Source organism: Arachis ipaensis, chromosome B09, assembly GCF_000816755.2.
Source record: "Arachis ipaensis cultivar K30076 chromosome B09, Araip1.1, whole genome shotgun sequence".
NCBI classification, from domain to species: Eukaryota; Viridiplantae; Streptophyta; class Magnoliopsida; order Fabales; family Fabaceae; genus Arachis; species Arachis ipaensis.
In genome coordinates, this window is record NC_029793.2 from 34,066,437 (window position 1) to 34,083,494 (window position 17,058).

General features: G+C 36.9%; 3 protein-coding genes and 1 non-coding gene across 5 annotated transcripts; 1 reads left to right on the forward strand and 3 right to left on the reverse strand.

Annotated features, from left to right (window-relative positions):
• LOC107615322 lies at positions 5,251-6,855 on the reverse strand. Its single transcript, XM_016317404.1, has 4 exons — positions 6,617-6,855; positions 6,325-6,533; positions 5,512-6,213; positions 5,251-5,456 (listed from the first exon to the last, which is right to left on the reverse strand). Exons 1-4 carry the CDS (start codon positions 6,853-6,855, stop codon positions 5,251-5,253), a joined length of 1,356 nt encoding a protein of 451 aa, XP_016172890.1.
• On the forward strand, positions 10,679-13,396 carry LOC107619664 (pentatricopeptide repeat-containing protein At1g09190). Its single transcript, XM_016321959.2, has 2 exons — positions 10,679-11,407; positions 11,530-13,396. The coding sequence occupies exons 1-2, from the start codon at positions 11,012-11,014 to the stop codon at positions 12,586-12,588; spliced, it is 1,455 nt and encodes a 484-aa protein (XP_016177445.1). The 5' UTR covers positions 10,679-11,011; the 3' UTR covers positions 12,589-13,396.
• TRNAP-CGG lies at positions 10,751-10,822 on the reverse strand. The gene has a single exon. It is a non-coding gene; the product is annotated as a tRNA-Pro (tRNA).
• On the reverse strand, positions 13,669-15,076 carry LOC107615321. Of its 2 annotated transcripts, none has more exons than XM_021111363.1 (2): positions 14,638-15,076; positions 13,669-13,902 (listed from the first exon to the last, which is right to left on the reverse strand). In XM_021111363.1, the coding sequence occupies exons 1-2, from the start codon at positions 14,779-14,781 to the stop codon at positions 13,732-13,734; spliced, it is 315 nt and encodes a 104-aa protein (XP_020967022.1). In that variant the 5' UTR covers positions 14,782-15,076; the 3' UTR covers positions 13,669-13,731. The 2 variants fall into 2 exon arrangements, with proteins under 2 accessions (XP_020967022.1, XP_016172888.1); XM_016317402.2 differs by having other exon boundaries at positions 13,674-13,968.

The following is a 17,058-nucleotide window of genomic DNA, read 5'->3' on the forward strand; positions in this document are numbered from 1 at the left end:
TTTCATCTTTTTTCTCTCATTTCTTATTCTTTCCTCCTCCTTTCTCACTTTCTTCTCCTTCCTTCTCATCCTTATTCTCTTTCTTTTCTTTTATTTATTACATTTGCATACTCACATTCATGGAATTTTAACTTTGTTATTTCTTCTCCTTTTATTTTCTATATTTGTTGTTCCACATTGGTGTTAAAATTTTCTTACTCAACTGTTGCATATTTCCTGCATTGTTTTGGGTGCTTCTTGACTCTTCTGCTATTTACTTGAAATGCCCTTCGCTTTTATTATTTTCTCACTCATATGTTGTAGCTACCATGTAATTGAGAACCTCATTATTATTTGGCATTAGCCCACCCATATTTTATTTGTTTGCATATCTTTGTTTGTGGGCTATTCTTCTTCCTTTTTCTCTTCTTTCATGATGGCCACCAAGAAGGAAAATGGAAAACTTCTAAATGGGGTGACAAACAAGTCCCGCCACACAATCTTTGGAGGAAGCGCATCAGTTGTAGCCACCCTTCTACTTGCATATCTTTGCATGCACCGAGGACGGTGCAATCTTTAAGTATGGGGAGATTGATACCGACTTTCGTGGGTTAGTTACTTTCTTTTCAACACCGATTCTTACTCTTCTTTGTAGTTAATTATTGCATTGCATGATAGATTGCATGTATAATTATTGCATTGCATGATAGATTGCATGATAGCCACCTCGTGGGTTAGTTACTTTCTTTTCAACACCGATTCTTACTCTTCTTTGTAGTTAATTATTGCATTGCATGATAGATTGCATGTATAATTAGTTGCTTGCATTTATGTCTTACTTGGTTGAAGTGATGAATTCTTTTCCAAGAAACTATTCTATAGCATTTCACTAATTTGAATTAAAACTTTTGTTAAACTTGCTTGAAGAAATTTATTTTGGAACATGGTTTAGAGCTCGAACTCACAAAACCAGTGAGATTTTGAACCCATTTGATTGGTTGTATCTTATCAACCAATGTTTTATTTTGGTGTATGTTGTTCTCTCTAAAATTGTGATCTTTGTCTTGCTTGATTCTATATTTCCATTGTTTGATGTATGCATGCACCTATATGATTGAGGCCTTGTTTCACTATAGCTCACATACCTATATGGCCTTATTCCTTTCATTATCTTTTGCAAACCAATGTTGAGCCTATTTTACCCTATTTGTTCTTTACCTTAGCACATCATTAACTCTAAGCGGAAAATAATAATGTTCTTAATTTGAATTCTTAGTTAGCTTAGACTAGTGAAAGTGTTCATGAATTAAGTGTGGGAAAATTGGATTTGGAAATATTTGGTTTGGGAATTGGGTGTTGCATATTCTTGTGAAAAGGTGAAAAAAATAGTTGAGCACATATTCCTGCATTCAATGCCTTAATCATATGCATTGAGAAAAAGAAAAGAAAAGAAAAAAATGAAAAGAAAAAAAGAGAAAAAGAAAAGAAAAAAAAACAGTAAGCAATAAAAAGGGGACAAAATGTCCCAAAGTAAGTGGTGATAGCAATGCATATGTACTGTACTCAAAATTCGGATGCATGAATATGTGGAAAACATAGTTAATGGGCAGTTAGATTTTATATTCTGATTACATGGATTGTCTTAAGTTAGGTGAAAAGTTTAGGTTAATCAAGGATTCATATTTTTAGTCCACTTGACCAAATATAATCCTACCTTGACCCTAACCCCATTACAACCCTTAAAAGACCTCTTGATATGTGTATTTGTACATTAAATTTTTGTTGATTGGTAGAAGAAGAGCAAGCCTTAGAAAGAAAGATTAGTAGAGAATTGAGAGAATTGAACCTTAAACACCTGAGCGATTATAGTGTATACACTTCTAGTGAGGGTTCGATGCTCGATTCTTTGTTCCCGGCTTTCACGAGCTTTCTTCTTGCAAGTCTATGTGTACTTCATTTTATGATTTGAATTAGTAGAATCCAGTTCATATTTGTTTTTGGAGAATTTGATTTACTTTTAACCAAGTAGGTAAATGTATTTTGCATTTAGGTGTATTCATATAGATAGGTTGCATTTCATAAATTCTACCATTCCTCTTCACCTCCTTTATAGCTTCTCTTGAGCTTAGCATGAGGACATGCTAATGTTTAAGTGTGGGGAGGTTGATAAACGACTATTTTATGGTTTATTTTGTATTGAATTGAGTGGTTTTTGTCACTTATTCTCATACTTATTCATATAATTCGCATGTTTTACATTTTCTTTCCTAATTTTATGCTATGACTGAAAACATGCTTCTTTGGCCTTAAATTTGCTAATTTGTAATCCTCTCTTATTACCATTCAATGCCGTGATATGTTTGTTAAGTGTTTTCAGGGTTTATAGGGCAGTAACGGCTTAGAAGATGGAAAGGAAGCATGCAAAAGTGGAAGGAACACAAGAAAATGGGAATTTCAGAAGTTGGTAGCGATGCGCACGCACAAGCGACGCGTGCGCGTGACTAGTGCAGTTGGCAAGCGACGCGTACGCGTGGATGACACGTACGCGTGACCAAGAATTTGTTCAGCGACGCGTACACGTGGTTGACGCGTACGCGTTACAGAGCGTCACGTGCTGCATTAAACAGAAAATGCTGGGGACAATTTCTGGGCTGCTTTGGACCCAGTTTCAGGCCCGAAAATACTGATTAGAGACTTCAGAGTGAGGCTGGAAGGGAGGAATCATACACACAACATTCATTCACATAATTTTAGGTTTTAAATGTAGTTTTCTAAAGAGAGAGGCTCTCTCCTCTCTCTAGGTTTTAGGGATTTTAGTTTTATTCTTCTTAAATTCATCTTTCTACCTTGCTTTAATTTAGTTTTCTTCTACTTTTATTTGATCTAGTACCTTAGTTATCTTCTCTTGTTGATTTCTTTCACTTTGTTGCCTTCATGTTATGCACTCTTACTACTCTTGATCTTTATTAATGCAATTCATGTTTTTATGTTATTAATGCTTTCTTTAATTTGTGTTATTAATTCCTTGCAATTGTTGGTCTTAGATTTCTTTAGATTGCTTTCGCTTGCGCCTCTTGTTCTACATTCTCTTATTAGTTTTCTATGCTTTTATTTTGTGCCTACCAAGTGTTTGATAAAATGCTTGGTTGGATTTTAAATTAGAATTCTATGTTCTTAACTTGGATTGATCAATTAGAGACTCTTGAGTTATCAAAATTTTTTTGTTGATTGGTGATTGAGACTTGTTGGTTGGCTTAGGCTTCACTAAATCTAGTCTTTGATTAGGACTTGTGAACTTAAGTTGATTTTGCTCACTTGACTTTCCTTCATTATTAGAGGTTGACTAAGTGAAAGCAAAAGGCAATTACCATCACAATTGATGATGATAATGAGGATATGAATTCCAATTCTCAATCCTTGCTAGGACTTTCCTTCGTTGTTAGTTTATTTCCTTGTCATTTACGTTCCTTGTTCAACATTTAAAAACCCCAAAAATACTTTCCCATAACCAATAATAAATATACTTCCTTGCAATTCCTTGAGAGACAACCCGAGATTTAAATACTTCGGTTAATTTTATTGGGTTTGCTTAACTGACAAACAATCTAAACATTGACCGAGGATAATTTGTTGGTTTAGAACTATACTTGCAACGTGATAATTTTTGTGAAAATCTTTACCGATAATTTTTCTCCGTTAGACCGCCGGAATAGATTAGGCCATATCTCAGACGAGCCGGGTTTGAGTATGTGGCCTATATGATTGAGTTCGAGCACGACTGGCCACTTGCCTCAGTGTTGATAGAGAGGTGGAGGCCTGAGACTCACACGTTTCATCTACCATGCGGGAAGATGACTATCATCCTGCAGGACGTGGCCTATCAGCTGGACTCAGGATCGACGGTGATCTGTGAGTGGATGCATAGGTGGGTGGGAGCAGCACCATCAGGGATGAACTATTGAGGAGTTATGTCAGCAGAGGGAGAGATAGACGCGGTGCAGGCCAAGGGAGGCAGGGTGCTGACGAGGTTCACTGCGACAGAGACTCCGTCAGCCCACCAGCTCACCGGGCCGAGGATGCTGGCCAAATGGTTGGGTCTCTTTCAGGACCCGTATCCGGAGACTACTTGTCCCTGAGACCCTCTGAGTCACATCACTCGGAGGCCAGGACCAGTCAGCAGGGGTAGAGACAGGAGGCTAGTCTTTATTTCAACATCGGGACTCAGTTTCAGCTGCCATTCAACCCATCGGATCTCGGACCCCAGAACGACTACCAGCCCATATTGGATACGCAGAACATGATTGATGTGACAATGATGGTGCCTGACTGGATGACGGGTTTGATGCAGGGAGGTGATGGCGGGTTGGCGGATGTGACGACGATGCCACAGCAGACCTATCCATTTTCGCAGATGCACACTACTCCTCCTCAATCTACATGCTTGCCACGCCACATGGATGATCAATCTAGTGGGTCATTGTCCACTGCAGATTATGCGACGCTAAAGGACCAGATGAGCACTCCAGTTCCTGGTCCGGATCCTCCGCTCGGTCGAGGTCTGTGCGATGTCAGACCACCTGCGTGTGGCACAGGTAAGTGTCTCGATCCGAGACCTCATGGATGACATGCTGGCCCACGTGGTGGTAGGCGAGGTCGGGGCTAGTAGGTTATGTGTCTTTATGATTATTGTATGCTTTCGTAATGTATGAAAAGTAAGTTTCTTGTAAAAAATTATATACAGCTAGTAAATGATGACGGTATTTGACTTTTATAATATTTAATATCATTGTGTTAACTTTCAAATTCAAACAAGTCTGTCGTAAACAACTTTTCTAACAAAATATAATACTTTAAAGAAAGATTACAATCATATATTTAGACGAAAACAACACCTATAACTAACGTCGACTAGACGATGCCCCTCCACCGTCAAGAGCGGTACATGTCCTCCGCGTGTGACCGCTTTGGCAGCACAATACGCACCACTTCTCCCCGTTATACTCAATGTCATCCATGTTGTTACGAATCCTGGAGCTGACGGGGCGACCTCTCTTCACTCTCATTATCCTAGGGTTGGGCTAAATACGGGGCCCGTCATACGATGACCAATCATCCTCATACCCTATCGATCGAAACTCTGATCTATAAATGTTGAAGACCGACTCCATGCGGTACACAGGATGTACAAATCGCCTCCAATCATGTCTTGCATGAGAGCAAGCTGTAAGGACGTGACGACAAGTCTTGCGTTGTCGTCTTGAGCTATGACCATCAACAAGGTCCACCGTATTTACCATATAAGTGGGTGCCATCAATGAAAATAAGTGGCTTGCTGTGCTTGAAAGCCTCAACACACGGTGGAAACGTCCAAAAAATCCGATAAAACATGACTGTGTCGACAGAACCAGGCCAAGGCTGTGTCACTAGTTGCACCCAAGTACCTAAAGACACATTTTCAGTTAGCTTATTGTACATGGCTGAATTGTTTAATAGCGAATAACCATAATGAAATGAATCTTACCAGGCAAGTACATCTGCATAGTGAATAACCAACGAGGAAGCTCGTTGTATGGCTCCTCCCAATTGCCATATATTCTAGCAATGACTCTCTGTTTTGCAAGCTTTTTTGTAGGATGCCTTGTAACCAAAGTGGATTCTCCACACTTCCTTGCAGAACCCTAATGCTGATTGTTGGATTGGCTTTGACCATCGTGAAAATGTGTTGAGCAATCACCTTCGAATCCAACCTACGATGGTTTTGCCCCATCGATGTTTGCACGCAAGTATGAGGACCAGTGTATCTTCTAACCTCCCACTTCTCTTGCTTTCGGAAATATGATATGAGTATGCTCCAATTACAACTGGGCCCGAACTGGATACATTGTGCATTATACCTCAACTGGTCACTCTCTACTATTTTATAATCCGCAACCCTCTTGATGCTGTACTGCTTATCTACCAACATGACTTTTTCCTTGTTCTTAAATTGTTGTCCAACCTCAAACTCGTTGCTTGGATCTTCTTCAGGGCCTCCTTGGGTAAACGACCAATTGGAAGTCATTGCATCGAGATTCAACCTCGTGAAATGATTCCGCCAGTCATATGGTCGAGAAATGACAGGCTGTGTCAGAGCGATTTGTGTGTCACCATAGTAGTTCATCTCTTCTTCCTCGTCACTATCATCAGGAATTTCGGGTGGTTCTTCATCAGCATCGTTTCCGTCATCAGGGTTAACTTCATACTAATGAATCATCGGATCCCTGATAGCAGAACCCTCATGACTTTCAACACCGTCATCCATTAAGTCAACATTATGAATTTCAATATTGGACCTTTCTTGACTACCTTCAGGTGGCATATTTAAATCCACCATCGTCCTTCTGATAGTTTGTCTAACAGCTCCACACAATGGACTATCATTGACAGTATCTGCAGATGATCCTCGGCCACCCAACTCAACGAGAAACACGAATAATTCCAACAGATAAACATTTATCCATTGGTTGTGCCACGACCTTATAAGCCATATGTCCTCGTCGTCACGTAAATGACACCTAATTCAAAACAATAGAAATATTTCTCACAACCGTGGTCTAATAAATATACTAGCAACATAGACACGACAGCTATAATATACCTTTTATAAAACAAACTAGCATCTACTTCGGTCGAATATCTATAGTAAATTTTCTTCACCCTTTTTGCCTCTTGTTGTCCGACGGAATGTAATATCAGATTCTTCAACGCTGTTAGACTGCTGACTTCCGGTGTCATATAGGTAATTATCGGTTGTTCCGATCTAAAAATGATAAAACCTTCTTCATCATACACTATTTCACCATCGTAATGAATGTATAACAATGGATTCCTTGACATTGTAGAGAAAAAATATCAACAATGAGAACGAAAGTGGACAATAAAATTGTAGTTCTCTGATCCGCTCTCTAAGGCAGCGTTTGTTTTTGGAGGCAGGACACAGAGACATGGACACTGAACACATTGTCTCCGAGACAGTTTTTTATACTTTTGTGTCCACTCTTTTACGAAGGACAATGATGAACACGAAATTTGGAAGAGTGGACACGGACTTTTTTTATAAATTTTGTTTTCCTTTTTGTCCATAGATTTTTTTTATTATTCTACTATTACCTCTTCTTATTTTTCCTATTACGTTGTTCTCAGAGAGGTACTTTCTTCTTCCTGCTCTTTCTCCTAATATTATTATGGATAAAAATACTAGTTCTAATATAATACACAAATGTACTAATGCTAACTTAATGGCGAAAGCTAGTGCACTCCAGGCAAAGTAGGGAGTACAGCACTCTTTAAAAGTTAACCTACTATCAAAAGTTATCAGGTAAATTAAATTTATTTATTATTGTTATTATTTTTTTCTTTTTTTTTCATGGGCTGAATAAACAAATTGACACTAAAAAAACTAATTCACTCTTTTAACACAGGACGACCATTACACCACAAAAGTACCTAGAAAAACTTGATTGAATTCTTCCGTTACTCTGTTATTGTCTATGCGATGTCTTCAAGCATCTTCACTGTTTTGTTTGCTGGCGATGCTTCCACTATTGTTCTGGATAGCCACAGATTTTGACGCTCTTGAACCCACTCCCTTCCACTTCTGCTACGAATAACCTTCAAAACCCAAAAAATCGCTGCCATAGAAGAGGAAGAAGCTGTCTGTCGCCGCTGCTAGTTGGCTAACTCCAAACACAAATTCGATTCTGTAGAAGAACCCGGTCTCCATGAAGGCACCATAATTCTCAACAAGTCCATTATCTTTTATTTCAAATTATCCTCAATGTGTACGTAATAGAATGGAAAATTAAAATACAATTATATTTAAACAATTATTTGTATTACTTTTTTATTAATTTATTCAAAAAATAATTAAACTTTAAACTAATTGGTATAAAATATTACAGATATAAAACTAAGAGAAATTTTTATTTGTATAAGAATGAGCTTAATAAATAATTATTCTATTTAATATATAATTAAGAGTATTTCTTTCTTTGCCAACGAGCTATAATTCAAATGGCATACTCTTTTCATATTCACCTAAAAGATCGTGAATTTGAATCTTCCTATTTTTGATTAAAAAAATGAGTACTTCTTTCTTTTATTAACTTATATAATATTTATTGAATAGTTANNNCAAAATTTATTTAAATTTTAATATTATATACATAATATATATTTAATATTATTTTTTTAAGATTCTAATATATCTTTTTTTCTAAATTTAGTACATGGATTTTCAACTTATTTTTTTTATGTATTATTTATTTTAATTCTAAAACCCAGTACTTTTTTTATTGTACAGATATGTTGCTTTTAATATTTATATACTATTTTTTTTTGTTTTGGACTTCAGCCCAATATCTGAAACTTATAAAAAATCTAAAATTTATAAAAAAAATAGTTAACCTGATTAACAAGTTACCTTTTTAAATCTAGACTATTCAAATAAAATATAATAAATAAAGAATTCAGATTTAACGAATTAACAAAGTGTGCAGCACTCCATACTTAACAAGGATAAAGGTTGCGAGAACCAGACCGATCAATAAACCGATAGAGTGACTGGTTCACTGGTTCAAAAATTCGATCATGGTTCAACTGGTTTAATTAAATATTAAATAAAATTATTAAAAATAAAACATACAATGAAACATGTAGCATGACCTTTTTTGTTACGATAACAATATCTGGTAAGTAAACTAAAATCTGATCTCTTCTTATTCTTTTCAAAATTAAAATAAGAAAAATCTAAACCAACCTTTAATTTCCTAAATTTTGGGTAAAAGGAGAAATTAATTAAAGAAAGAAATTATTGTAGAATTAACAATGCTGAAATGGAAGGAAATAAAGATGAGGGCATGAAGGTGAAGATTTTATTCTGTTTCTGGACATGTCTTTTGTAACCTTTCTGCTGGATCTAACAAATTTGTATAAAGAAGCTGTAACACATGTATGTCCTCATATGCAGATCATATGCAGATCAATGTAAAACACCATGACAAAATTAATCATACCACCACCAACTCTAATTCAGAAGTCAGAACTCAGAACTCAGAACACAACAAACAGAAAAAAAATATCAACTCACCCCAATTCAGATTCAGAACACAACAAACAGAAAAAGAAACAGCAACTCAAGAATCAGATATCAGATTTCAGTAACTCAGTAAAATTAACAAAATACACGACCATAAATTGAAGCAAACAGAGTTGAATCTTTAAAAAATAGAACCTCAAAATCATAGAAATTAACAAAAGGAAAAAACTAAAGCAGAGCTATCGACGACAGAGGAACCAAACTGACGTGACGGAGGAACGAAACAGGCGGCAAGACTACCGGCAAGGGAGGAACGGCGAGACAGATGGGATCGAGTAAACTCACCAACAATGGAGGAATCTAGCCAACCGCGCTTCGATCTGCAAGTCCACATGACGAAGATGAAAACGATGTAGAGAAGACGAGGATGGACGGCCAAGAGCTCGAAGCACCCTCTATCTGTCACTGCCAGCGGCGAGGCACCCTCTGGCTGACGAGAAGAGTTCGGCGACGGCGGAGGCGGTGACTACTGTTGGCTGAGAGAGAGAGAGAGAGAGAGGGAAGTAGCGCTGTAGTGGGTTAGGGATTTTGTGCCATTTTGGTGAGTGAGACTGATGAGAGTGAGCTAGAAGGGAGAAGGGATTTGGGCAGAGAAGAGAACAGAGATGAGTTGTTGTTGCTGTTGACTGCTGAGTACGATGGATGATTTAGGGATTAAGGTTAAGCTTAGTTCATTTAGCCTTTTTCTTTCTTTTTTTTATAGGGACAAAACGACGCCGTCCAGTTTTTTTTCAAACCAAAAATCCGCTAAAAAACCGAACGATTTTGTCGGTTCACCGGTTAACTGTCGGTTCGACCGATTTTTTCACCATTTTTTTGTCAGGCGGTTTCTGAACTTATCCGGACCGACTAGGTGATCGATTTTCGGTTAATCCGATTGATCCGACTGGTCCGGTTCGGTTTTCAGAACCATGGCAAAGAGCGTTTAAGGATGAGCCTTATTAACCTAAACAAAATTTTTTATTAATCAAACTTAGATTTATTTTTTTGTTAATCTTAACCAATACTACTATATATTTTTTTATTAAAATTTTTGGCCTCTTCAAACATTTTTTAAAGTTCCGTATGTACTTTCATTCTCTATTAAATTAGTTTATACTTGATGTAGAAAATTTGAAATCACATTGCTATTTTAGTCATTTCATATAATATTTTAGTCTTGTCCATGTGTATCCAAACATAATACTGGACATTACATTAATGTCTTATACATCGTATTCAAATACAATACACAAAGAATAATTTTTAGTGTCTTCGTCCTATTGTCTCGGCTGTCCTGTCTCTAAAAACAAACGCATCCTAATAAACATGCTCTTATTTTGAAAACGTAACATAGAGTTCGCTGAAGGTGCGACAAACTTCATAATTTATATAGTGTTGCGACAAACTTGTCCTAATTACCAAAAAAATAAAATTGTATTCATAATTTATATAATGTGCCACAAACTTGTCCTAATTATCAAAAAAATAATTTTTTTTTTTTCAGAAAATAAAGTTCAAAAATCTTGTTTCAAAAATTATAATTTTTTTTATTTTATATTTAAAAAAAATCGCCGAAGTAAAAGCTTTAAAAACACCAATCTATTTGTATAATTTGGTCATACATTACATACATACCACACAAAATGAGGGAGGGGGGTGTTCCGAGAATCGAACTCGGGACCTCTCGCACCCGAAGCGAGAATCGTACCACTAGACCAAACACCCTCAACTGCCGAAACGAACATGAATTCTCTTCATCTTCGCAAGCTCCAAATGCCAACATCCTCTGCATTCTCAACTGATAGCACTATCAACATCCCTTAATGAAGCTTATTGAAGAAGACTAGCGAGTGCAGAAACCATAGCAAACCTAGTTTATAGGAGTAACCGTCAAGAGTAAACACTTTATGCAAGATGAGCAGGGGATACATTGAAATAGAGCGCAAAATCCTGCGTCTCCTGCACGGCCACACCACGCGCACCCACCTCACCGAAATCCACGCGCAATTCCTCCGCCACAACCTCCACCATTCCAACCAGATCCTCTCCCACTTCGTCCTCGTCTGCGCCTCCCTCAACAACATGCCCTACGCGCAGCGCGTCTTCATCCAGGCGCGTTGCCCCAGCATTCTCCTCTTCAATGCCATGATAAAGGGGTATTCCCTACGCGCACCGTTTCAACACTCGTTCCACCTCTTCTCCCTCATGAGGTCACGCGCCATGGTCCCCGACGAGTACACTTACGCGCCGCTCCTCAAGGCCGCATCCAACCTCCGTGACTATTTCCTCGGTCGGTGCATTCATGCGCAGGTCTTTAAACAAATTGCTAATAATAAGAAATTGACGTAGTAAAGCACATGGCTTAAAATGTTGCAATTAATTTGATCAATTACTCTAACTAACTAAACTCACGTGTTTTCATGCTGTTATAGGTTGAGGCGCTTGGGTTTGCACGTCATGGATCTGTTCGTGTTGGGATGGTAGAACTGTATGCGAATTGTCGTAAAATGGAGGACACTGAGAAGTTGTTCGACGAAATGCGCCACAGGGATGTTGTCGTTTGGAACCTGATGGTTCGCGGGTTCTGCGAGGCTGGTGACTTGGATAAGGGGTTGAAGCTTTTTTGGCAGATGAAGGAACGCAGCATTGTTTCGTGGAACCTCATGATCGCTTCGATGGCACAGGGGAAGAAAGATGAGGAAGCTCTTGAGCTATTTCGGAAGATGTTGGACGAGGGACTTGAGCCGGATGATGCTACATTGGTGGCTGTGCTGCCGGTTAGTGCTCGAATGGGAGCAATGGATGTTGGGGAATGGATACATTCTTATGCAAATGACAAGGGATTCCTTAAAAATGTGGTTGCTGTGGGAAATTCGCTTGCGGATTTTTATTGCAAGTGTGGTAATCTATGTGCTGCGTGGAGCATTTTCAATGGGATGACTAAGAAGAACGTAGTTTCTTGGAACGTTATGATATCCGGTTTGGCTTATAATGGAGAGGGTGAAGCAGGGGTTGGCCTGTTTGATGAAATGGGAGGAGAAGGAGTGGCCCCTACAGATTCCACTTTTGTTGGGGTGTTAGCTTGTTGTGCTCATTCTGGTTTGGTCGATAGAGGACGCGAGCTGTTTGCTTCTATGAGCCAAAAGTTTCAGCTTTCACCAAAGCCAGAGCATTATGGTTGTGTTATTGATCTTCTTGGACGTTGTGGGAATGTGAGGGAAGCTCATGAGTTGATTAGCAGCATGCCAATGAAACCAAGTGCTGCTTTATGGGGCGCTTTGCTCAGTGCCTGCCGCACTCATGGTGATAGGGAAGTTGCCGAAATTGCGGCAAAAGAGCTCGTTAGGCTTGAACCATGGAACTCTGGGAATTATGTGTTGTTGTCCAATATTTATGCAGAGGAAGGGAGGTGGGATGAGGTTGAGAAAGTGAGAATGTTGATGAGGGGTGGTGGTGTCAAGAAAGTTCTGGGGCAGAGTGCAACCGGGTAGTTTGCATTGCAGGAATCCGGGTTTTGTTGAGAAATGACTTTGCCACTGAGTTGCCACCTACAGAAGGAATATGGTGCACTATGTTTACTGAAACAAGTAATGCATGGGCATTAAAGGATGGCACAAATCTTGTTTGAGTATTCTAAAAGAACAATTAGAGTGCTATCCTGTTACAGGAGTGATTCCTGATCAAATATCCAATCTGTTTTGTTTGAGTTGATTGTAGGAGGTCTGACAAAATAGAAAGTCATTCCTTCAAACATTGCCCTCTTGACTGAGCTGGATACTGACTAGGTGTGTTTGGCTACTTAGATCAATCGACACCAAGTATTCTCAATTTGCACCAGAGAATATGCCAAAATTGCAATTAAGTTCAATTGAGACAACCCCATCAAATGATTGCCAACAATAAGAGAGGCACCGGTGGTCTGAACATCGCCACCACAAAAGACGGAATAGCTGAAGAGTTGTTTGTTCATGTTCAAGACTAGAGCGCACACGATTTGATATCATATCATGCAATTTGATCCACAATCAGTTCTTTTTCAGTAGAAGGATGCCCTTGTAGTTTCAAGAGAATCTGAAGGCCTGAATATTTGTGTGAGAAGAAAGGAGCACAACATATGAAACGTGTTTACCTTTTAATTTTTTGACTATTTGTTTTCTTCCATTATGTTCATATATAATATGTTTATGTATTCATGCCATTTAGAAATTAATGTGCTAAAACTAAATACTTTATCTTAGAGGTACACCATTATTTATGGCAAAGCCATGCATATTACAAGAAACCTATCACTATTTGGTTGTAAATTATAAAGTCCAAAGTGCACCTATATATTTCCGACTCTGTTATGAGCACACCAAAATCAGCCACCAGTATAAAATACATACTGGAATACAAATACATATTGAAATAAATTAAACTACACATGTATTTTTATACAAATAGCATTTATTTTGATATATTTCTGGATGCTAGTGCAACATCTCACATAACATGAACCACTACTGGCCACAGGATGAAGAGATAGAATCTGATCAATGTTGGAAACTTGCAAGCATTATTTGNNNATTGAAGCAGAAATAATGAGATAAAATGATGAAAAAAAGAAGAAAATAAGTTCAAGCTGCTGAAAATAACTAGTGTTGACCTCTTTCTCTAGAAAAGCTGCAGCCAGCATCCAGGGCATTTCTCATCTGTTTTGCGGTGGCTTTGTTGTAGAATACAAAATTAGATAGCATGTCATTGATGCAATTAAGTACTAACCGTGTTTCGGAAAGGCATGGTCCACTGCAGAAAGAATCAGTGGCCTGCAGTGGTATGTTAATATTCCCAGATGGGTTTAATCTATATGCTTCATTACACTGAGAATAAATCTGTGAAAATTTCAAATCAATGATCAAAAGAAACGGAAAAGGAACATTTTAGAAAGGAAGAGAGACTGCTGATTAATAAAATGACCAAACGTATAGTGTTTTTGTTTTATTCATACTTTAATCTATATAAACACTACTATATATTTTAACTACCATCCATTGTTATGAATATTTAACTATAAATGTGATTTGATGATAATTAAATAAGTGTTTTACTAATTACCAGAATTACCCATAATGTTCCTATGCTTACTGTCCACCTAATGTTATAATGCAACGTTTGATGCCACCTTGAAAAATTATTATAAATACCTTAAGAATAGTATGAATTACACCCGTAAAAAAAAGTTTACTATTTGACAGGTGATATCAAATATGAATTAGCTTAGAAAGTATTTTAGATAGATTTTCCCTTAAGATTTTTTTTCCCGATAGTTGGAGAAGGGAGATTAGGTATAAGACTAAGATTTTCTTTTTAAGATTACAAGATACCTATGGCTATCATAAAGTACATAATTATATATTTTCCTATCAATTTGAAAGCCAATTAATAAACCAGGGAGGTTTCCAATTTTCCATCGAAGAAGAAAGTAGCATAACAATCTTAACATTTAGCACCCACATGCTTCTTTCCAAGAAATGCAATACAATAAAACATTTGTTACTTACACGGTTATTTTCGAAGCACGACAAGACCTTTGCTATGCTTTGCTCCTGCAGCTCCCCATCTGAGTAGCAGCAAAACATTGCAATGAAAAGCAAAGCAACAAAAATGAACACATTATTTACCTTCAACATCAGTGCTAATGCCATGACAACAATAATCGTGCAGCAACAGATTCTGGTGCATGAAGGGCTTGAACTAATTAATATGAATATGATGACGTTGGTGTTTGATTACTCTTTTGCTTGACTTGTATGATCAAGACAGAGTGAAGAAAATTTTATGTACATAGTTCGGTCACCATACACGAAAGTTTAATTAATAATGTAAAGGGGAAGAACACGAAAGAGGTTGGTTAACAAATAGCAGCAGTTTGTATCTGTAACAGATGAAAGGAAAATTTCACTGATAGAGAAAGCGCAAAACGAAACTACGTAATTTTCACCAAAACTCCATCTAACAGAGCTTTGATGCGTGTCCTACATAATTTATCAAGTTTGACTATTATAAAAATTCAACAGGAGATCTCTTAATTAAAAATGTAAAGAACATCTTATTTATTTAGTATTTTTAGTATTTATGAATTTTTTATTATTTTCACATTAGTTTGGAAATAGCATACTCCAACATCTATTTTTTTTTAAAAATATAAATAGCATATATATTAGATTAATAAGACCATCAAAATCATTTTTCTTTTAAAATAATTATTTACTTATATATTTTTTTAATTTAACAAAACCACTAAAAAAAATTGTTAAAGATAGTAGGCAGCGATAATAAAATATCCTAGACCTATAACTCAAATATGAAAGAATTGACAATTTTTGCCACTATTGTGGACGTGTCGGTTATGAAATCAGATCTTGTAATAGCTATTTAAAAGACACAGCGGAATGTGTAACGACCCAATTTTCAATATGTCTAGATCATACCGGAAACTGAGCGCTACCAATTTGTCTTTCTAATTATTATCTATTATTTATCATGTGAGCCTGATTCGTTGTTAAACGCATAGTTAATTTGCGTGGTGTATTTTTTTTTGAAAACGTTTGGATTAATAGACAGAATCATTTATAATCAATTCACAAGTAATAACAGATAAGACAATTATAAACAACCACACAAAAATACATCACAAGTAGTTGACAACATTCGGTGATTCAGCCTTTTTTAGCATATAGACTGTTAGTTAGAACACCCCTAGATATAGCTAAATAATATCTATATACATATATATACATACAACATCCCAGGTCCTGACCTGTTCAAGAGGTCCCTAAGCTGGCACCTAGGCTAGCCTAGACTCTATACTCACCTAGTCCCTCTAAACTACTAAAGCGAGGGAAAGTACGTTCTACGTCTTCAAAACTCAAGTTAAGTGGAACGTCATCAAAAGATAGAACATCATCTGCTACTCCTCTGCACGATCAGACTTTTCCACAGGACGTCTCTCTGGTACCTCATGAAGTAGCCACACAATAGGAATCTCAAGAAATAGATCACACACAAGTAGGAATGCAACAGAGAATGATGCGCAGACAAGAATGATGCATGTCTAGCCCTAGCGCAGGCCATGAGCTCATGTGTTGGTTGGCTGCCCGCAATCCCGACATTTATCCGGTCACGAGTAATCCCGAGCATCAAGCAACTAATATATATATAAATATCTCTTTATTATATTACTCTTCTCTTTATATCTCTTTACTCTGTTCTGGTTTCTCTTTTCTCTGTATCTCTTTACTCTGTTTTAATCACTCTGTTCTCTGTATCTCTTTTCTCTTCTCTATTACTCTTTCCATCTGTGTCTATATTACTCTTTTTCTTTTTATCTCTTTACTTTACTCTGGTTACTCTATTCTCTGTAACTCTTTACTTTTCTCTAATTACTCTTTCTTCTGTATCCATAGTACTCCTTTTCTCTTTATCTCTTGAATTTACTCTGTTCTCTGTGTTTCTTTATTCTGTTATGATTTTTCTGCTTAACGTATGTATGTAAAGCTTATGTAAATTTCGGTATGAATAGTTAGCCTGTCCCAAGTATAGGTTCATTAAGTCTATACTGAAACAGTTTAACTTTTCATATAATACCTAACCCTAGTCGAGACTTAAGTACTAACTAAGTTGCCCTAGTTCGTTCACTAGTCTCTGTCTATTTTTCTGTCATTAAAACTTTACAGACTTTTTCTTTAATTTTTATCTTTTCTTTATCTTTTTATCTTTCTTTTATCTTTGCCTCACTAATATGTTCTTACCACTCCCTAAGTGTTTTATGAAGGTAATTATGAAATTCTACACTTAAAGTTGTCTTTCTAAAGCTTTTACAGAAAACTGTCTTTTTCGCATTATTTTATTATTTTTATTAAAATATTATTTTTAATTAAATATTATTATTTAATATTTTATTATTATTTAATATTTTATTA